Source organism: Nestor notabilis, unplaced genomic scaffold, assembly GCF_000696875.1.
Source record: "Nestor notabilis isolate BGI_N333 unplaced genomic scaffold, ASM69687v1 scaffold7635, whole genome shotgun sequence".
NCBI classification, from domain to species: Eukaryota; Metazoa; Chordata; class Aves; order Psittaciformes; family Psittacidae; genus Nestor; species Nestor notabilis.
Genome location: NW_009928780.1, coordinates 87,953 through 110,789, shown reverse-complemented (window position 1 = coordinate 110,789; position 22,837 = coordinate 87,953). Strand labels below are relative to the sequence as shown.

General features: G+C 38.7%; 1 protein-coding gene across 2 annotated transcripts in view; it reads left to right on the top strand.

Moving 5' to 3' along the window:
• Positions 1-22,837, top strand: part of DOCK10 (dedicator of cytokinesis 10) — a 131,691-nt gene that overhangs the window by 62,009 nt on the left and 46,845 nt on the right. For both annotated transcript variants that reach the window (XM_010014658.1, XM_010014659.1), the window contains exons 9-22: positions 229-314; positions 2,150-2,233; positions 3,331-3,486; positions 5,024-5,245; positions 5,979-6,101; positions 6,710-6,792; positions 13,967-14,089; positions 15,378-15,457; positions 17,518-17,705; positions 18,303-18,368; positions 19,221-19,313; positions 21,138-21,261; positions 21,413-21,534; positions 22,209-22,295. In XM_010014658.1, the coding sequence (XP_010012960.1) occupies positions 229-314; positions 2,150-2,233; positions 3,331-3,486; positions 5,024-5,245; positions 5,979-6,101; positions 6,710-6,792; positions 13,967-14,089; positions 15,378-15,457; positions 17,518-17,705; positions 18,303-18,368; positions 19,221-19,313; positions 21,138-21,261; positions 21,413-21,534; positions 22,209-22,295 (1,637 nt within the window). The remainder of the gene's footprint in view (positions 1-228; positions 315-2,149; positions 2,234-3,330; positions 3,487-5,023; positions 5,246-5,978; positions 6,102-6,709; positions 6,793-13,966; positions 14,090-15,377; positions 15,458-17,517; positions 17,706-18,302; positions 18,369-19,220; positions 19,314-21,137; positions 21,262-21,412; positions 21,535-22,208; positions 22,296-22,837) is intronic.

Genomic DNA, 22,837 nt, shown 5'->3' with positions numbered 1-22,837 from the left:
TCCCTACCCATGTCAGGGGGTTGGAACCGGATGATCTTTAAGGTCCCTTCCAACCCAAACCATTCTATGATTCTATTATTCATTAAGCACCAGTGGGAGGTGAGGTGAGGTTAAAGGGAATAAAGAGAAATAGCATGGGGACCTTTTTATTTTTTTATTTTTTTTAACCTACTGGTAACAGCCAGTATAATAAAAACAACTGCTTTTTTTCTTTTTCTTCTTTTCAAGACCCTGCAGAAGTTTCTGTGAGTTGTGATTGCTCTCAAGAAGAGACTGATTCTTCAGAAAACACCTTGCACCCAGACTTCGCAAAAGTAACAGCAGTTATATGTATCTTTACAAGTTTATTGGGTAGTGCTAACTGGGTGAAAAATGCCTGCCAATAGATGACCATTAACACTGTAAAAGATTTGAAAATATAGCACAGCCCATTGTGATTGTTAGAAACATGACAGATGACAGGAATAGTTTTCTTTCTGAACCGAAAACAGGCTTTGTTTAAATAAGAAGAGCTCCACTGGACATAAAAAAAGTAGGTGTTCCTTAGAATGGTTTGATTTAGACCTGTGAAGTCAGTAGTAGTCTGGTCTCTTCAATTATCTGTGAAAGATTTACTTTTAACTGCATTTCAGAAGAGTTTGGCCCTTGGAGAGCCAAGATTTCCTGTGTGACTTGCAAGGAAAAAAGCTGTGAACTGCTTATCACCTTATGTAGTTTCTTTGAAAGATATATGTAGTATCGGGGGAAGCATTTCATCCTCTGGATCACATAAACTGCTTCATGTGGATGAGAGAATTGTAGACAGCGATGGGAAGCTTTTTGATGGAAAGCTAGATCGGAAGTGTTTCACTGCTTTTTCTTGAATGATCGTATGATCTCTTCTTGTAATCTTCTGTCAGCGAGCTGCTATAGATACTATCTACACAGCCAAATGCTATTTGAGGATGTTACTCCCACAAATTTGAACTGAAAGCTGTATATTCAAATGAGGACACACTTTGGTTTGTAGGTTGTATTTTTATATGTATGGAGTGGTCACCTAGAATTAAAAAAAAAAAACCAAACAAGGAAAGAAATAAAACTCAACCAACTAGATAAAATGTAACTGAGCTAATGTATTAAGGACAAGAATAGTGTCTGATCATCTCATCTGTGGATAGATACTTTCTGATGGTTTAGTTAATCCAGATATCTCAAAAGACCACTGGTGTCCCTCAAGGCTAAAATAAGCAGTCTGCATGTTCTATGATACTTGTATTGCCCTTTATGGTGTTAATTACTAGTGTGTCCCCTCCTCCATCCCCCTTGCTCTCTAGGCCTGACTGCAGTGGTCCCTAAATAAAGAAGTGTTAGGAAATACAAAGTGCAAAGAAAGACTGAAGGAAATGAGCATGTTTAGACTGAGGAAAAATGTTTCAAAGGGATCATGAGGGATCTGTCAAGGGAAGAGAATGTGTAGGGCATACTTAACCTGTTGGATAAATGGGCTTGAGTAGCAGGGGGAAAATTACCAAAGTTAGATATAAGGATAAACTTTTAAAAGCAGGGTAGGAAAGCACCAGGTGGATTCAGGAGGTTGTTGAGTTGTTTTTATCAGAGAGTTTATTATTAACTGCGGCATGTGTCAGAAATAAAATAGGTGTGACTGATCCTGCCTTGTGGCAGAAGGATGGATGTGGAGAGGACTCCCAGACTTACCACCCGAAGGTGACATGCAGTCTGTGTGTCTGCCCGCCTGTAAGGCTAAGCTGCATTTTCCTGCTCCACTTACTGCTCCCCCCACCCCAAGTGGTTTTCTGTGGGGATGGTCTGGTTTGCTTTGCTTTTTCCTCAACTTGGGAATCCCTAATGTGATTTTAGCACAGAGATCCACAGTTCTGACATCTTACACAATGGATTCTTTAGTAGTGTATATGAATTTGAATTACTTGATCTATTTTGGAGTTCCTTAGAAGTGTATCACGGCCTGAAAATCCTTGCTTCAGAAGCATATAACACTCAAAAAGTGTTTGAAGGTGCTTTGGGATAACCACTGCAGAAACTAGAAGTGCTGTTGCAAGTGAAACATTGGTCATTCATTTAGAAGTCTTAACAAATCCATGGATTTCTGTTCTTATGCAGAAAACTAATTAATTATCTGTCACCACAGTACATCACAGAAACAGAAGAAACAGTGAAAGCTTCTCGAAATACAGAGCGGCTAAATCTTTTCTCCTTGGATCCTGATATAGCAGTAAGTGATGTATTTCTTTTTTTCCCCAAGTTCTTAGAAGTTTTAAAATACAGGTGGTCTGAGCTAACTGGGTTAGCTAAGCCACCAGAGTGAATTGGACTTCAGCAAGCAATTGGGTATACCCAGGACTTTAACTTTGAATGGTGAGGGGAGCTATCTCCAGTCTGTAGAGATTTCAGTATAGACTCTACCCGTATCTGGTCATAGAATGGTTGAAGGTGGAAGTGACTTCTGAAAGCCAGTCAAGTCCAGTCTTAGCTAAGCTTTGAATCAAATTAGCAAACTGCAAATATTACAGCAGCAGAATCTTCTCTTTGGCTGGGCATGTTATCAGAACAGTGGTTTTATTGTTATTCATTACATTGAATTTGACTACAAAAATGTGAATGGATATAAAAAACAGTGGGGAAATTACAGTTGGAGGTAGAAAAGGCTATCCATGAAAAGAAGTTTAGCTGGAAATGTAGGAAGTGCAGGTTGCTTTTCTTTTTATCTTCAGCTTTCTTATGATTCAGCATCAGCATTCATAATTGAAAGAATGTTATTCCTTGCACTGAATGTACATTTTTTGGTGGTTTAACTGGAAACTTCAGTTAAAAAGAAGACTTGAATAAAATCGAGATCAGTATATATTCAAACTTGAAGCTGTTGTCAATCAACTGTAGCACCATTGTTAAAAATATTAAGTGAATTGAAATAGTGGTGTGGTGTACAAGTAAGGGCAAAGTTCTGAAGTCTAATCCTGAAATGTGGTGTTATATCCAGAAAATACAAGGCTGTTTAATCTGTTTGAGGAAATAACCATGAAAAGTTTCAGAAGTGGTAAACAAGAAAAAATCAGATTCAAAATTATAGGAAACATAACTTGGATCCATCATTCTGCTTCTGACATGATATATGTCCTCAGGCAATCTTTTTGCTTTGGTTCCTAATCTATAAATTAGGAGTAACACTCATTTAGCAGGGTAATGTGAACATATCAGCAGTGACTCTGAGTTTTCCAGATGCTTCAGTGATTGTCAAGACCTTTAAAAAGCTTACTTAGTTTTGGCATGCCATGCTTTTCCCGTGTATAATGAATTGCCAATTTATTTCAGTCACTGAATCCTCAGAAAAAGGAGTTTCCAGGGACAAACTCAGTGATAAAGCCATTTGAAGAAAAGCCTGCAAAGAGGATCCTGATAACTTGCAAATCCCTCAGTTTGAATCTCCAGGCCTGTGTTACTGAAAACGAAAATGATCCTTTGACCAATGTAAGCTTTACTTGTCTCCCGTGATTTTTCTCTTTCTTTTCTTTTTTCTTTTTTCCTTTTTTTCCGTCTTTCTGTGCACTTGTTTTTTTGTAAAGAGAGGGTAAAGTTAAGACGTATCATGCACGCACACTGCATTCACCCCTCCTCCTCTGCCCATCCCTTAGAATTGAATAATGACACTGATGAACTTTTCAATAAACATCTTGAAGCTGATTTAGAGTGCGGAATTTTAGCTACAGTTCAATGGGGAATTAAAAACTTTAAAATCCTTGAGGTTTCTTAACAATAGGTGTAAGAAGAACAAGTTTAAACCATCAAGACCTATGTAGGGAGGCAACTGAATATCAGTTGCTGGTGAATTGGTGGTTTTTTTTTGCAGAGAGACCAGGAACCAAGCAGATTAGATTACAGAAGAGAAGGCAAAATAGAAAGGACTGGCTGCTTCACCTAGTGGAAAAGCCCTGCTAAAACCAGGACAAAACAGAATTTTTCCTTACTTTTACTTTACAAAAAAGGGCAGGGAAATCAAGACGTAGCTATCAGTCTATAGCTTCTAGTTAGTTCCCCTCTGAAGCGGGAAAGTTTTGAGAAATCAGTGTCCTGGCAACTCAGCTTTCATACATTACATATGAGGCATTGATTTTTCATTTGAAGATGACCTCTACAGTGAGTGCATATTCAGCATGATGTAATCAATACTTTTTTGGCAGACTGGAGTAACTATTTAAATGAAGTCTGGAATAACTATTTAAATAACTGTACCAAGTGCATGCAATAATTCACTACAACGGCTGAAAAAGCACAGAATACTGTACCTGCTGTGCACTGTTCCTTATCTCAAAGTTTTAAGATTCCAATTTCTGGACAGCTCAGAAGGTGTTATTCTGAGACTGATTTCTTTCATCAGAACTGTGGAGGCTCTTTGGAGGTTACTTACAGTCATAGGATTTAATTCTATGGTACTATGCAATAGAATAAGTGGGTACTGTCAGAGCGGTTTGAATGCTCTTGATTTCCTGGCAAAATGGAACATGTGTTTTCCACAGAATAATACACCCACTCATTTGTGTTTGTACCAGTAAACATTTTTCATCTAGTCATATTTTGTCATCTTAGTGCCGCATTTCTGACGATCCCTGGAAAGCCCACCCTCATTCTTCTTTCTTCTATTATGACTTTGAACCAACATTCTAAAAATCCTATAAAATATTTCTGTGTGGCTCTCTTCACTTACTGTAATAATTATCTGAGACAAATACATTTGTTTTCTATTCTGCAAGTTTCTAAGTTAGCTGTCAATTACTGCTCTGGTGCATTGTTATCAAACTACCTTTTAAAGCCCCTAAAATCACATGGTTGGAAACCACTTTTGGCAGGAGGGTGTGTGAGTGTGTGTTTTTAATACATCTCATAATTTGTAAATAGTATTTGTTTGCTTTATGGTTTGGGTTTTTTTTAGCTGCAGAAACCTGTTAAAAGATAATCTATCCCCTTGCTCTCAGTTACCACTATTTTATTTTTCTGGTGTTTTCTCCAGGTAGAACCATTCTTTGTGAGCGTGGCACTGTATGATGTCAGGGATTGCAAGAAGATCTCTGCTGATTTTCATGTAGATTTGAACCACACACTCGTTAGACAGATGATTTCAGGTTCCTCATTTTCATTAGAAAACGGCACTGTTGAAAATATAGACTCAAATGAAATGGAAGAACCACAGGTGAAGGGGTTCCCGGAAGAATGGCTGAAATACCCAAAACAGGTATTCTGCATGTGACCTGTATGACTTAGTGACTCGCGTGACTTATTTTAGTTCATTAGTAGTGTTCATTTTCATTAGAGAATTTATCTGTACTACGAGGGTTTCTTGCTTTCAAGAATACTCCTTTTTTGTGTATCAGTGGTACTTGAATACAGATGCTTGATTTTTGAGCTCCCTGTATAGGCTTTAAAACCATTTACAATCAAAACTTTGAAAAAAGTTACCATCTGCTATTTAGAGAAGCCACCCATGTTTTCTGTGCTCTTTGGGTTCATTGGTTGATGTCTCCCAAACCAGTCAAACAAAATCACAACTTAAAGTGACACCTAGGTACTGTGTTACTCTTTAAGTTCTTCCACATACTTGCTGTTGCTTTAAGTCTTACCCTGAAACTCCATACGTTACCTTTTCTTCTCCCTATCATTGCCCTTAGGTGTGAATGATTTAGGCCTGCATTTAAGTACTGTCCAAGAGGAATAGTTAGGTTAGGTGATGCTAACATGGTCATACAACTTCTTGACTTGAGTCGGTCTGTTCACTGTATATGCACAACCTTGCTTCAGCGCTAGCACAAGATTTTATTTTCCATCTGACTGTATTGAATATGTAGAGATAATCCTCAATAATCCTTTCTGAATTTGGTTTGTTGTTCCCATCAACTGAGAGCACTGGCAGTATTTAATTTCTCCAGTATTGCTATCTACTTTTTAACTGCTCTTTCTTTTATCCACAGGCTCTTTTCTCCATAAGTAATCCTCATTCTGAGATAGTATTAGTGGCAAAAATAGAAAAGGTGCTTACGGGAAACATTGCCAGCAGTGCTGAACCTTACATTAAAAATCCTGATTCTTTTAAGGTAATGTAACAAGAACATCAGTTCCTTCTTTGTCAGCTTCAGCCTATTGGAAGCTGAAGACATTGCAAATTAGGCTCAAAAAACTCACCAGTGTGTGGTTGCCAAACAGGACAAGTTCACAGGAGGCCCATGCTTAAGAAAGCAAATGTCCAAGCTCCGTTGACTGAATGAATGAAGTATCATTTTATCTACATCATACGAATCCATTCGTGGTGCATTCTTATGGTAGCTATGTCTTAGCAGAGTGAGAAATTGTCTTTCATCTGTCTTTTTGAAATCATGCACTTTGTATACAAGCAAAGCTGGGCTAAGTACCTCCTTCTGAGAGCAGGCAGTGTATCTGCATTGGGTGTATTGCAGAAAACTGCGGTAATAACTAATGCAGTTCTGACTGAAGGGATGGTGAGTGGGTTTAATTCATCAGCATCATCATATTCATCTGTGATGTCTTTGCTGTCTTCCCAGAACCTTCTTGTGGGCAGTATCAGGCTAAATTATTTTAGGGAAACTATAGCCTCTTCAGCAGAGGAGTTCTTGGATGTACTCTGTGCTGTATTTCAGATATTATAATGATACTGATGAAATAATTAATATTTTCTTTTTTGTAGTGTGCACAGAAGGTGTTAAAATCCAATAAACAGTTCTGTAGCAAGCTGGGGAAATACCGTATGCCATTTGCTTGGTCAGTGAGGTATGTATTAATTCTTGTTATAATTTTATAAGCATCCAACAGCTTATTCCGCTCTTGGCCATGAATCCTTTAATTCTTTCCCACTTTTTCTGCCTGAAGCTAAGCAAAGCTTTCTGTATCATCCAGGACCCTCGGAAGATCCTGCAGCTTCGTTATTGCATTGCCCTATTATTCACACAGCTGAATGTTTGTTGCTATCTCATTCAATGTTACTGTGGTGGAATCTTTTTTTCAGGTATGCAATGGACTAGCAAAGGTGGCTGACAGAATATCAATTTATTTTGAGCTCCACCACTGATTTGGTGCTAAAAATTACCAAAGAGATTTCAAAGTTACAGTTCTCACAAGAATTTCCTGCAAATATCATTACATTCTGAAATAGAGTTGCAGTGGCCACATAGAATAGAGGTGCACAAGTTTGAAGCTCTGTTCTTGTAATGATGCCTGTCAGGTTTTATGAAAAGTCTAACCAAGGATTTGGAGGTTATGATGCCCCTAAGATAGTGCCCTGGGGATGATGTTAAGGGATTGTGTTTCAGGTACTCTTGCTTTTTTTAGTGGTTAGTAGGCACAGAGAGCTGTTATTTTCTTGTTTGGCAGGTCAGTTTGGTTTCATTGCAGGTCAATGCCGTGGCAGTAACAGATTGTTGTTGTTTCTGTTCTCCTGGATAATTTCTTGCTGGTCTCACCCTTAAGATTGAGGCATCCCTATGCCTCTTGATCCTCTCCTACCAAATTAACTCACAAAACCAGATATGACTTAATTCTTTTTGTTCTCCTTTCGAGTTTCTATGTAATTCCTTTCTCTGTCCTCTGCAGTTTTTCCTTCTCAGTCTTCTGTAATTTTCTCAGCTTGCTGCTGCCCTGGGGTGAGAGAGCAACCTGACTGAGTCCCTCCTGTGTGTCCCTGTGACAGCTCCCTTCTTTCTGCCATGCATAGAGCAGGGAATATAAAATTGTATATTTCCTATAAAATGGAAAACTGGATAACTGAGTAAAAGTATTCCTTTTTCTTTTGGGCTTCTTTTCTGACCATGGCAGGCCAGGTGGAAAGCTGCCTGAAGCTGTAGAGGAGGAAGGAGGAGCGAGTGCTAGGTGAAAAAGTCACGTGGCATTGCCCATAACCGTGAGGGATAGCTGTGGGGCTGTGTGCTTCTGGTGCGGAGGTACGGAGCACCCAAGTGCACAGTTTCCCCTGTTGCATGAAGGGGAAAGCTTTTGATTTTAGAATATGGTGCTTAGATGGCAAAGGAGAAAACACAGTGCAAGATACAGCCATTTGGAGAGTTCATTTATTTTTTATTGGCATACATTTTTGTCATTATCCAGTAGGAATAAGAGCAGTACTTGTGTGCTCCAGAGAAAGGCAGATAATGTGTTCTGATCTGTCATCGCAAGCTTAGGGATGCTCATTAATATTTGCTGCTTTGGTGTAGCCGAAGGACCATTCATCAAAATTATATTGATGGGTGTCTCTTGAGTTGACAGAGCTACCTTTAGTGTGTAATGGACCATACAATGGCAAGAGGCACAGGCTTGGCATCAGACTGACTTGAGGCTTTTTGTTAACTCCATCCTGCCTGTGGTCTCTGACAGTACCATCAGCAATATGTCCTGCAACTCAGTCATTGCTGTAGCTATCTTGAGGTGGCATGATGATTTTAACTAGTTCAGGGTCTGGCTAGTCGCTTATGCGTGTGGAGAAGGCTAAAGCGTCCTTCTGCATCTTCAGCAAATCTTACCTCAGAGTGCTCCTTGCAAGAAAGAAAAGTACAGAAAGGTGGTGTTCTTATTTTGAAGGAAGTGCATTTACTTTTCCTTGGATTCCCCAGATGACAACCCCCAGTTGCCTCTCAGTGAGAGGCAATAGGCAGAGGCAGGGTTCAGGCTGTTCTGTACCATAGCAGTATGTGGATGCTGGGGTGTATCTGCTACAGCTGTACTGCTCAAGTTCATTCCATAGTACTGTGTCTCAGCCCAGAACTGTACCTGCGCTTACTTTGCCTAAGGCAAGTGTAACAGACATGAACAAAGTTTTACTCCTATCACTGTAAGGTGGATAGCACCCTAAATGCCTGTCAAGCTAGGGCTCACTGATAAAATAGTGCTTTTTAGAAGATTCTCCTTTCACCTCTGTGTTATTTCAGATATTTTTAGCATTAAAATACCAGGTGTCAACTCCTTGGTCATCTCAGATCATAGCATCATAGAACAGTTTGGGTTGGAAGGGACCTTCAAAGGTCATCTAGTCCAACTTCGCTGCAATGATCAGGGACATCTTTGACTAGATCAAGTTGCCTAGAACCACATCCAGCCTGGCCATGAATGTCTCCATGGATGAGATGCAGTATTACAACTGCATAAATTTATTTTGTAATGACAGGCGATGTTGATTTGGAGTAGGGAATGAAATCTTGATTAAATCAAGCTTGACTGAAAAATAGTTCTCCACCAGATTTAAACCTGCATGTGAGTTCTTTGAATTCTAGTAACACGGTATATGATAGCAGCAGCTTCCAGTCACCACAGCCGTGTGAGCAGAAGTGTTTTCTATAGGTGGATTGCTTTACTTAACTACTACTCATCTAAGTGGACCAAAGCAGTTGCTGCTGCTGCATCCAACAGTAAGTGTTGAATAGACAAACAGGTATGTTTTCTTTTTGGAATTCCATGCAGACAGTTAATTGGCACAGGCTGGAATGTGGCAAAGGACATAAAGCAGGATGAGAAAATTAGAGTTCCGCCTGAGAGGAGCTTGTTCATGCTATACTCAGTACAGTGGCTCTAGGAATCACTGGGAGTCAGAGCCTTCTCCAGTCTGTTTCCTGGAGGCTTTTTGTGAATGGAAACTCTTGGCTCTAATCCTGTACTTTTCAGCTCCAGAGATGTCAATGACTTGTTGCACTGGGTATTCTTTAAGAAATTACAGACTCCTTTTTCAGTGTGCAGTTCACAGTCTTAGAAAATAAGATCAAAAATACTTCTGCATCATACTGTATTTTTGCTTTCCCTATGACAGGATCATTCCTAAATATGTTTATCTAGCCAGTACTTCTGGCTGTGATCTTCCCAAATATAATTGGGAATATATGCTTGTGGTGTTAGCAAATGCGCAGCAAGTTACAGCAGTTTGCAGATCTGCATGTGTGCATTACACAGATAGCCTTCACACGGGCAGAGGACGTAGATGGGGTTTATGAACATCCCTCAGTTCCAGCAGGCACTATTTTTGAATCACCTCCTAATTCAGTGCTTCACTGCCTGTACTATTAAAAGGCTTTCCTCCCATCTGTAGAACTAATTACAGAAAATACACTTGGGTGTGTTTTTCAGCTCTTAAACTTTTCCATTATAAATCACATTGTGAGGTAACAGTTTAAAAATCATTGACCAGATACACCACATGTGTGAACTTGGTATCAGTGATGTTGCACAAGAACTTTTTTTAGTTCATTGGGTCAAATTCTGCACTCATTTACATCTCTTTGGGTATTAACATTACTCAGGACTCTCTTTGGGAAAAGCAAAGTATAATTTAGCTCTGTAAAATCTATTTCTATTCTCACAGCTTGAAAATAGAAGTTTCCACAGGAGGCTATCTCACTACAGGGGAAAAAATGGTTTGACTGTGATAAATAACTAAACCCTGCATTTGGAAATGTGTTTTCCAGTTATTTCATTCTGGCATTAACCACACTCCTGTTTTGTGTGGAAATTTTCCCCTCTTAAAGCAGTTACAGATGGCCACAGTGCGATTTTTTTATGTACGCATTCAGTGAGCCAAAATCTTGACAGTTGAGTATTGTACATGTGACTGAAACTCTTAATTACCTTCTGTGGCATCCAGTTTGCTAGCTTCATTCAAAAGCATGACTCAGGGTTCCTCCCTGATTCCCTGCTGGTGTTGGTGGGATCTGGTGTCTGTGTGCTCTCACAGGTGTAATTACGGTGTGTTAGAATTACAGTGTGTCAAATCCACCTTCCATTCTCATATTCCTGCCAGAACTACCAAAGTTTGCAAATATGTGCCTGAGTTACATATTGTATATGCAGGGAAACTTCACTCAGAGATTAGTTTTTACATTTCACTGTTCCTTCAAGTCTTCACAACCCTTGTAAGCTTCACATTTTACAGCCTAATGTTTTAATCCTTCAACAGCTTATGCAGCTTCTGGTTCGGTGCTCAGTTGGTATAGGTTGATGTAGCTGAAGGTAGCAAGGCTGCAGTGATTTACAGTAGCTGCAGATCTCACACTGAATCTCTAACCCTGGAGGTGAGCTATTTTTCATCAAATTGTAAGCTGCTACTTAAAAAGTAGCAGTCTATCAGCTAACAATGTCAGAACAGTAGAATCACAGAAACACTTTAAATACTAAGATGATGTTTCAGTTTCTGTAATGAAATCTGTTGTTTTCCTCTAAATTTGTACCTTTAGAATCTCTTTAGGATTTTAATTCTGTGAATTTTTTGTATTAAAATCTCTCTGGTAAATAACTAACTGGTAGTAAAGAATCACTAATGTATTAGGCAAACATTGGATTCTTGGACTGTAGAAGTGATTTATTACGTTTCCTTTACTTTGGTGTGACAGTTGTGATTCTCAAATGTCTTCATGTTCACTGTGACACCGAGCACTCTTACTCCTACTCCACCCAGCACCCTGAAAGGATCTAGCAAAACATGGGATTGTGGTTATTTAACTGCAGATGTGATACGCACAATATTTGCTGCTCTGGCAATTCTTCAGCTTTAACGAGCCAGGGGAATGGAGACACCGGTACAGTGTGACCAGCAGAGAGCCATGTAACTCTTCCCTGAATGCATAAGACATACCTCTTAAGAAGGGTTATCTTGTTTTCAGTGGACATCTAAATTGCTCTTGTAGTGGCAAGAACTTTGCATAAATGGAGTATTGTGTGCAAGTTGGAGGGATAAATATACTTATGTGTTTTGCATTGTGGATACCTGGTTTCATGCCTTTAATTTTGTGTTGCGTGTATTATTTAGGCTGGGATATGCTGCTGAAGTGATGAGGAGCAGTTGTAGAGGTAGGGCATATGATACCCGGGGAATACTGATGCTGGAGAGAAGTGGTTGTAGGTAGGAGGAGGACTCTGTAAAGCCCTTCTGACTCCAAAACAGAGTGGCTGGAGGGGAGAAGGTGACAGTGCAATGTCCCAGAGCTTCCCAGGAGGCAGTGCTCAGCACCACTGACCCAGAATGAGCTGCTTCCAGCACAGACCTGGTTCTTTTTCCTTTTACACCGTGAACATTCCCAACCCTGCCTTGAGAAGTGCCCTTACACCCTGCTGTGCTGAGCAGTGGTTTGCTTGGTGTCAGGTCCTGCACTGGAATTAGTTAATAAGCTCCAGGAGAGCTTGGGTTTGCTCAGCATCACATTGCAGAGCCCAGTGGCATGGCAGAAATCACTCACTGAATGTTTTAGTCCTCTCCGTTAGTCTGGAAAAGGAAGAAGTGCTGAGGGCAAGAAATGTCTTAGTGTCACCAGTACTGTAGCTGTAATAATTATTTAACTTTTCCCCTCCCTTCTCTTTTTTCCTTCTTTTTTTTTTTTTTTCTGACAGCTGTCTAATAGGATTTGTAAAGTGGTGGCTGCCAGAAATTTAGTTTGGTTTCTCCCTAATAACTTCAGATTTTTGACATGCCATGTTGGTGTGGACCTTATTCCCACTAACTGCTGGAGACAAATATCTGATAGAAGAGAGTTGATTATTCTCTACAGTTGCAAAGAAATGAAATAGTGGGGCTTTACTCAGTTAATTAAGTTAAGACACGGTGTATTTATACTTATCCTTGGGATCCTCTTCCAAAGGTTTAGTCCATTATTTTGCATCTGGCAGCAATTTGTGCTGGCATCAATTCTTCTTCTCACTGGCAGTGGAACAGAGAAATAAATAAAGGAAGCAAGATTGGCCAAATTATTCACAGAACAGCACTTAGTGTCAAGAACATTTTACTTTTGTTAAGCAATGGTTTTGCATACTGCAGTTGAATCCAAGGTTCATTCATTTGGATAGCTGTTATGTTATCCAGCCCAGCCAGCATGTGTGACCCTTGGGGATATACAAAGGGCACTGGAATGTCTTAATTAAATCCTGCAAGTGTCAATGAGGAGGAATGGAAATATCTGGGAATGTCTTCTTGTGTGCACAACAGCTGAAACATATTGTTTCCAGTTACAGAGAGATATCCTTTTTTTTCCATTTCATTTGGGACTTTGTAGCTGGTTCACGGAAAATGTAGTCAGTGCTCCTACACAAAACAAACTTGTTTTGGGTAGGAAAGCTGACCCCAATGAGTTGGTGTCGTGCTCCTGGAGAACAGATTTAATGCATAAAAAGATTCAGTAGAGGTCTCTAACCTGGCTCTGCAAAAGCATACATTTCTTTACATGATGAGATGTAGTGATTGGGATTTGACACCTTGCTGTGTTTTCTGTTACTTAAAATTATCATGGTTTTCATTGGATAATAACTTCTTGGACAAAACAACTTACTGATGTAATGAATTCTTCAAAATACTTCCTTGAAATAAGGAGTCAATCTCTTTGTTGAAGTGAGGGGTGATGTTGTTGATGTGTGAGCAAGATGGTGAAGTCCCATCAGGCTCAGGGTTAGTGGCTGTCGGCCAGGGATGGCCTCACTGGGGCTGTCTCAAGAGCTTGCTGAGAGGCTGGAGAAGGCAGCCTTGCAGCCAGGGCAATGGAGTGGTGGGTGGGAGCAGAGAACTGGCTGTGGTGAGGTGCTGTACACTTCCAGCTTCCTCAAGTGAGACAGCCACGGAAGAGGGGGGGAAAAATGGTGGATGCTGAACTGGATGGTGATCTGTTGTAGCATTAAACCCCAGCAACTCCACTCTCTGAGCAGCCACTGCACCTGAGGTCAGTGGGGACTGAGTGCATCACATGGGATTAAACAAGGTCTTAAGTGTCTGCAGGACTGGGACCGGACATGCAAGTAAACTGAACTAGCCTATGCTCCTGCAAGTGTACAGCTTGGAAGAGCTTCCTTGTGTGAAGCTCTGCAGGAAGCCCTTGAATTTGTGTAAGAATTCTTATCATAACTTTGTTAAAAGATTACATGACAATTTCAAATGTTCAAATATACATATTGGGTGAATGTTTATAGACATGTCATTCTTCTTTCTTTATAGACCAGTGTTTAAAGATAATCAGGGAAATGTTGACAGAGACTCCCGATTCTCACCTTTATTCAGGCAAGAAAGTAATAAGATTTCCATGGAAGACTTGATTAAACTAATAGCAGAATACAGAAGGTAAGGAACAGTTTTTAATTTGGTTTGACAAGTAAAAGCTTTATAAAGCTGTGCAGAATCATTTTCACAGCTTTTTTTTTTTATTCATTTAACACTGTGCTGAACTGGCCATATTAAATTAGTGGTTTTCACATTAGCCTATTACCTGCTCAAAAGTACTTTAGGTTGGATTTCCCAGGAAAACTAAAACGTCATTTGGCACATTAATAAAAGTTGTTATAACCTAAAGGTAGTGATTTCTTAAATTAGCTTTCACTAGGGGGATGCAGGTGAAGTAACCAACCAAGAGAACGTTATTTTGGGAAAAAAGAAGGGGTGGGTAAAGAAAGAAAAATAAAAACCATTCTTTAATGGTTTTCCCACTCCTTGCTTTTGTTTGTTTGAGTCTCCATGACAATCTGCAGAGTGGACATTGGAAGGAAAAAACTTCTCCAAATGTTTGACAGTGTGTAAATTAGTGAATAGCAGTTGGCTGGAGAGTCTTTCACAAAGGTGTAAATCAGGTTAACTTTAAAGCAGGGTCTTTGTTTATACTGGATAAGTGACATGAGAACTGAACCATGAGTTTCTTACTGTCCCTTCTACTCTAAATTACTCCAAATATGCCTAGAAATGAGTAAATCTAAGTAACTTCTCCTGTTCCATTTATATAAAATCAGATCATAGAAAGATTGAAAGTCAACTGCAGGGGTTGGATTGGGCTCTTACTCTCCTTTGCCATCTTACTGTTACTTGTCAAGAAACTTTACTGAAATTCTTACTACTCTTGCTAGAGTCACCACTATTGGGTTTGTCTGTCTAAAGCATTTCCTAGATAAAAGCAACACAGTTTGGGCACTTCTCCAATTGCTTGGGCACAAGGAATATGTCTTGGTCCCTTTTCAGCATGGCACTTGCAGAAGCCATGATGCTGTGTATTCCTCTCATCTCAGTGCTTATTGAATTCCTTTTAGAGAACATTTGATTCAGATTTTAGAATGAAAAAGTGAGTAAGTTAATTCTGATAAGGTTCAGTTCGTCAGTTTCTTCCTCTTCTACAAACTACGCTATAATATTGCTTGCAAAAAAAAGGCAGGGATGAGGCCAAAAAAGGAAAATCAAAACAAACCAAACTGTGTTTCTTTACTGCTGTTGCATTTGATTTGGGTATAATAGCCAATAGGTGTATGTTAAATGTGTTAAATATATATTTGTCTTAAATCAGGATCTGGTTTTTATTTTAAATTAATCCATATAATGAATTTTTTTGTTCTAACTTTCTAAAATGTTTTCATTCCTGTCATTGCAGAGCAGAGAAGATTAGCAAAATACAGACTATACCTGGCTGTTTGGAGATCGCAGTTGATTGTGTTCCTTTGGAACATCCAAGTATGATTCCACTTTAATTATTATCATTAAATAGGATGTTGTCCTTGTCAATAGGACATAGGCTTTGCAGTCATAATTACTGACTTGAGACAATTCTGGTAGAATTTTTGCCCGTTGTATAGATAAATGTTCACAGGAGAGTGTTCTTGATTCGTTTCGATTTAATTACGCCATTCTTTGTTTCAGCCTCTACCTGGCCAGATATACGCGAGCAATACAGAATACAACATGGTGAATCTACGTGTGGTGAAAGTCCAAGGACCACATTTTGCTCTCTAAGGGGTTAGGCCAAAGAGCTGAGTGGACTTCTGTAGCTTGAGGTTAAGAGCCTTGCACTGTTGATGGACTGTGATGCTCATATGTCTCCATGAATTAGCACATGTGAGACAGGGCAGGTTTCAAGAATGCAGACTAGATGGAGGACTTTGTTCAGAGGCCACTCTGGCATCAGTTCAGCAACTGCTAAAATAGATGCTTCTATCTGGATCCTTCTATCTCTTTTTAAGTTTTCTGTTTCAGGGGCCACATTTCTGTGACCCAGCATTGCAAAAAGCTCAGGACCACTGAATTTCTCTGAAGTCTTTATACGCATCTTTATACCATTTTCATGTGGTATTAGATAAAAAATCAGTTTCACTAACATTTCAAAAGCAATTTTAAATTAAAAGAAATTTAGAGAAACTGATAGCTTGGAGTAGGCAAAATGGTCCAAAGCAGCTTGGGTGTGCACTGTGGCCAAGTGAAAGTCTGGCTTTAGAGGGTATGTACTAGTAAAGTGCCCAGTTCCTGTGAAAAGTCAATGGAAATTCCCTCGCTCTAAAGACTAACAGCTTAAACATTTGTTTGGTATAGGGAAAAGTTGTCTTACTCTGAATAAGGCTGTAAAATAATTTACAAACTGTACCAGAAAACTTCCACGCTGTAGGATTCATTAAAATCTTCATGAAAACTCTATTGACTTCAGCCAGCTCTGAAGGAAGCCTTGTAATAGCAGTGATCTGTTCTAACACCTCCTTCCCACCCAAAATAAGCTGTGCTAGGCTAGTGCTAAAATTCTTTATTGCCAAGGAAAGCCACTGAAAAGGAAGTTGGCCAAAGATCTTGTCATGAATTTGCCGTTACAGTTGTGTCTCTAGAGACCAGCACTACCCTGCTTCACATCAGCATCAATTTGCAGTAGACAACAGAAGTAATCTTTGGTTTTTAAGACTATTTGCTACAAGGTCTGGAGCCAGTGATGTATCAGGAGATGCTGTCTGAGTGTTTAACCTGAAACAAAACTTCTGCCTTTTCTGCCGCATGCAGGGAAGCCAAACTCATGTAGGTCTAGCAAAGGGGAAGAGGGGAAAAGCCTCCTGAAGCTCCCACCTGTACTGTGTGGTCCCTGCTTGTCCTTCACACTGGAAGGTTAGGGCCCCAGAGCTGGTAATAGGACAGCAGGTGCTATTTGCTAGTTTTGTGCAAACAGCTCTGGAGTTCTTCGTGCTGAAGTTAGATGTCTGACTAATTTAATGGCACAGGCAGACAGAATATATCTGGTTTTAATCTCTCCCTGTCTGGGTGGCAGAGTGCTTATTTTCATCTTCTGTTTCTTGTTCTGATTTCAGTTATCCCAGTTGTATCGTATATTTAATCTGTTTCTGCATTACTTGTTTCTTCATTTTGTTTACAATGTTATTAATTAATAGGAAAACTTATATGAGATATTGAGCTGTAAAATTACTTAGAAACATCATCGCTTCAGTATGTTCTGTTGAAACTGTCCGTATACCAATGGTGCTGTTATGCCATCACATACTCTGTGTGTCAAAAAAGGTTTTCAGTGCTGTACTGTTTAACTCAAGTGAGATAAATCATGTAAAGGTGATATATTGTAATTATTCTGAGGTAACATGGATGCAATTTAAGGCAGGATTTGACCTGTTGCATTGCAGCGTTACTTATTCTTCACAAGTTATGGCAGGATTTTACTTGTTCCATCTCAATATTAATTATTCTTAGTAGTAAGACTGTAAAAACAGACATAATATGTGATGGTTTTCTTTTCTGTTCTTTCAAAGACTGTGTAACTTCGTCTTTTATTCCAATCAAGCCATTTAATGACATAAAGGAACATCAGCCTACAGTAGAAGTTGAGGAGTTTGTACAGGAATCAACAAAATATTCTCGACCTTACAGAGTGTACAAGAACCAAATATACATATATCCAAAACACCTCAAGTATGATAGCCAAAAATACTTCAACAAGGTACAGTATGTAACCGATTTGGGCCAGTATTGAGTAGTAGTTTACTACATGAGCTCTCACTGAAGTGAAGGAGTACTCATTATAAAGGACGGGAAAATGGTGATGTCACTGACTTGGCTTTTGGTCTTTTTCAATTTTTCAATCATAAAACATTGGTACAACTTTAATGAATTGAATCTATGGATTAATTATAAGTTGTATCAGTGATTCAAAGAGAGATAATTGGAATAGCTTTTTCGCAATTCTCCGAAGGGCTGTTGTATTTTAATGAAATGATGTGTGCCAATAAAATTAATCTGGATAATATTTGTAGTTCTTAAATGAAATGTGAGTACTGTTTTTATGGTGATTGAAAATTAATTAAGGATAAGACACAGGTAAGTGCTTGTTACTTTATAATCTGCTTCTACACAGTCAATTTGAGACCTGGCTTGCATTTTGCCAGCTCTTCTTGGAAATATTATTTCTAGTTGATACACCATCTACATGTTTCTCCTAGATCTTGAGAAGTACTTATTTCAGCCCTTACAGTTTTCCTATTTTTTTTATGAGTACTGTATTTCTGATCTAAGGTTTCATGTGTTCCTGTCTTTTCAGGCAAGGAATATAACAGTGTGCATTGAATTTAAAAGCTCCGATGAAGAAGGATCAAAGCCATTGAAGGTGAGGCACAACAAGAGTATATTCAGTGAACAGTATTTCTGAAGATATTACTTGTAACACACAGGAATCAGGACTACACTAATGGAACAATTAAAAAGTGAATGTTGTCATACATCCTTCTACATTTGCACTGTGGTTCTTTTTGATCCTTGCTAGTCGCAATGATTCCAGCTCACAGTGCCATGTTGCAGTGCCAGTTTTCTGACTCGTGGAAGGCAAAGAAGGCAATGTTAAGAAACTGAACCATTTTTTACAGTGTCATTTCTTATTCTGAAATTTACCATATACCCTACTTTTCTCACTGAGATCAGGACACTTGATTGAAAAGAGTGAGGCACAAAATTAGATTTAATTCTTAACTTTGCTATTGACCAAGGGCTATTGCATAGCATTTCTGTACATTAGTTTCCCAACAAATAAATAAAGTTGCCATCACTCAATAATCAAGAGCCTCCAGACTGGACTCTGCCAGCAAGGAGATTAACTGGTATAGCTTTTGTAGCACTGGAAAGTCAGTAAAGGCATCATGTTGTGTATTGAACCACATAAAAGTGAAATAGCTTTTGTAAAGCATTTTGCAGAATACCAAAATTGATAACAGCAACAAAGAAGTAGGAGTCTGCATTGCTTAGCAGAGTGTATGGTAATTTTCACAGAATCAATGGACTTTTACTGTAACTGTGTTTAAAAAATTGCAGGTTTGAGCACTTAAAATATTTATCTGAATATTGAATCAAAGTAATTATCAATCTTTCATGATATTGTTTTCAATGTACAAGCATATTAGATATACCAAGACTAGTATCATCAGCAGAATTTCACAATGTAATTAAAACATGTTACTTTTATCAGTGCATTTACGGGAAGCCAGGTGGACCATTATTTACCTCAGTAGCCTACACTGCTGTGCTACATCATTCCCAGAATCCTGATTTCTATGATGAGGTCAGTCTGCTTTTTCTTTCATTAAATGTCTGTCAATCGCACATGTTTGCCAATGAGACAGAAAAGTATGTGCAAAGAATACTTCTGTTACAATTGACTGTATCTGGATGGGCCTTTGTTACAGAGATGTACATATAGTCTCACATTTTAAGTGTTTTTTCCTAAATCAAATCAGTGAATCCTTCCTTTTGTAAGGTGTTCTGAGTACAGTTAAGTTTCTGTAGAATTAATTATGAATAGTTCAGCTCTCCAAAATGCATGTTTGTTTTACATTAAGGTCCAGCTGCATCTCTGAATTTAATGGAAATAGTAAACATTAGCCAAATGCCAGAACAAATCCCTCTCTGAGATAGAAGATCTGCGTTGAGGCATTCTTGTTAATCCAGTGGTCTGAACAGAATGTCCAGTGATCTGTAGTGGCTGCAGCAAGGCAGTTAGCTTGTGCTTTTGAGGATGTAGCTGTAGGATAGAGTTCATACATTCGCCTTTGCCAAATGTTAGACACATGCATCTGTATGTTTTACCAACACCAAATATTAATTCCCCAGGCTTTCTGCAGGTGAACTTAATTTCACCTTTTCCATGACTAGTATGTTTGGTGGCCTGTGAATGTCACGTGTCAGTTCTGGATTTTCCACTACTGCTTTATATGTAGTGATGAGGTTGGCGAACAGCATTAGTACATAGCCAGCTTTTTCCAAACTTTGGCTTGATCTTGGAAAACTTCCTTTTTCAGTTAAAATTTACTGTGATAAAATGACAGGAGCAAGACCAGCAGATAAAGTGCAACTACATGTGAAGTATCAATTTTAAAATTTGTGTTTAGGAACTGGGCTGGAACTTAAAGCATTAAATCTTCAGAGATCTTGAACCCCCCTCTACTCCTCTGCAAGCAGTGGTTTGGGTTTTAACATATCTGAAAGTGTCCTTCATGTGATGCTAGTGAGCCATCTGGTTTGGGCAGATTACTTTCAACTTGAACAAAGAACTGAATTCAGCTCTTAATAGCTGATTTGGCTGGAAGAGGTGTGCATCTGTCCTAGACGTTCCTCTTATAAAGAGCACTCTTTATAAGAATGTGGTATGTTATAAAGAAAGTTGTCTTAATCTCCATGTCTGAATGCCCATTTCAATTCTGTGTTTATGGTATTAGATTCTTACTCATAAGCTGATTTAACATTGGAAGCATTTATCCACTATTTCTAAACTTTACTATAGGCATAGGACTAGCTTGGGTAAACTTTATCAATAGTTCACAAGTGCAAGAGGTCTTTTTTAATTTTTTCTTATGGTAGCATGTTTTGATTACTTTTTATTCCAATAGCTTAAACCCAATCTGTAGGCATTCATGGATGACATTATGTGGGCTTTAGGACTGAGCAGAAATCCTAAATAGAAGTTTATTGGCGTGAAATGATGATGAAGCTGTAGCAGAGATGTCATTTTAGTTTTTGCTTTTGTCGTCCTGTAAATATGAGAGTGATGATGGCTATTTATGGCTGCTAGAGTGCAGGTAATGACTTCTAAGCAGGGTCTGTCACTCTTAAGTTCTGTCCTCTTTCATCTTACTCTCTTTCATCATAAATGCAAATACTCATCCACAAGAGAGAGAAGAAAAAAGCTGTTTTAAGTAAAAGTGATGTATGATCATCCTAAACAATTTCCTTCAGCATGCATCTATAACCCATGAAGACAAACATTAGCCACTGAAGGCAGATTGTACTTAGTCCTCTGTTTAGAGAGATGTCATTCCTTTAGACCATCTCTGATGCCTGGTTTAATCGATTTTTGAACTAAAGTGAGGTGTAACATTTTACATTTCAGGTGAAAATTGAACTTCCCACTCAACTCCATAAGAAACACCACATTCTGTTTTCATTTTATCATGTCACCTGTGACATAAATGCAAAAGCTAATGCCAAAAAGAAAGAGGCTCTGGAAACACCAGGTACCTGTAGTAGAATTACTTTCAATTATAAATATAAATTATGTACATTCAAAAAAGGATTGCAGAATTTCTGGCTGGATTTTATTGTCTTCCTTTGAACTTGAGAAGCTTGTTTTTCCAAAGAATCATATTGATTTGTTCTTGTGCACAGTGGGATACGCATGGCTTCCTTTGTTGAAAGATACCCAGTTAGCTTCCCAAGAACACAATGTGCCAGTGGCAAGCAGTCTGCCTCCCAATTACTTGGGCCTTCAAGAACCAACTTGTGGAAAGGTATTAATTCACACTTTCGTATTACTCAAATGGCACAGAGCTTTTATTTGCACGTGTTTTACATGAGATCAGATTTGTTTTTGCACTTACGTGGAAGTGTAAATGATAATAAATACGGTATCTGGTTTAGAATGTTCATGTGTGTATCATAGACTACATAAACTAGTTTATATAGGTACCACTGGACTGTGAGTTGTATGCCGCTGATTAACAGTGTATATGGAAAAAGTTTATTTTATAACTGTTTATTTATAACTGTGTAGGATACCATCCTACCTAACTTCACCGAAATGTGAATGAGAGTGGTCAAAAAGAACTGTTTTCACAAACTCAAGCCATATGACACTCATTCTGCTGCTGATGTGATCTACAATCATGATTCATTCTCCAGTTCTGTGCTGTGATACAGTATTTTTCCCACTGATCCTGTCCAGTTTGGATTATTTCTGGGTCCTTGTATTTGGTTTACCATTGTCATGAGGACAGGGTGGGGCAGTGATCTGGTCCCTTGAATGGTAACATCTGTGGGCTTGCACTGAAAAGTGGGTTTGTATTGCAGTGAAAGCACAGTGGCTGGCACAGTTCACACATGTGCTTGTGCAAAGCCACACAGTGAAAATGTGATGAAGAGTTCTAGTGGAAAAATGTGACTTTTTTTGTTTTTGTCTTCATAGCAGATTGGCTGTGATGTGAAATGGGTAGATAGTGGGAAACCACTTTTCAAAGTCTCTACTTTTGTTGTATCGACAGTAAATACTCAGGTAAACCAAATTTCCTCTTAGCTCTCTTACCTGCTTACAAACAAAGTAAAAAAATGTCAAGGAATGTCTGAAAGACGTTTTAAAATACTGCCTGAATTTGTTTCTCTAACATTTAAAGGTTATTTGAGTGTGGAAGGGCAAGATGACAATGATGGAATACACGCTTTAAGGAAAAATATAACTTATTTAAGATTATACCAATGGAAAAATTGTGGAATATTAGTGTAACCAGCAAGAAAATAAACTGTGAGCACCAAGGAGAAAACCAAAACAAAATCTGGCCATTGAAATCCCTTAGATTGTGAGCTAAAAAATTAATTGCTCACAACACTGAAAAAAAGCGTGGCCAGAGCACTTAGAAATAAGTTGTATATAGCAAACTGCCCTGGCCAGTGGATTGGACTGAACAAATTGATCTGTCTTTCTCTGTCTTATTTTTAAGGTGGTAGGGACCACATGTGTTTGTCAGTATTACAGGTGATTGCTATAACCAAGCTATGGAGCTGAGTTCTAATCCATTCTATAATACACATTAATGTGAA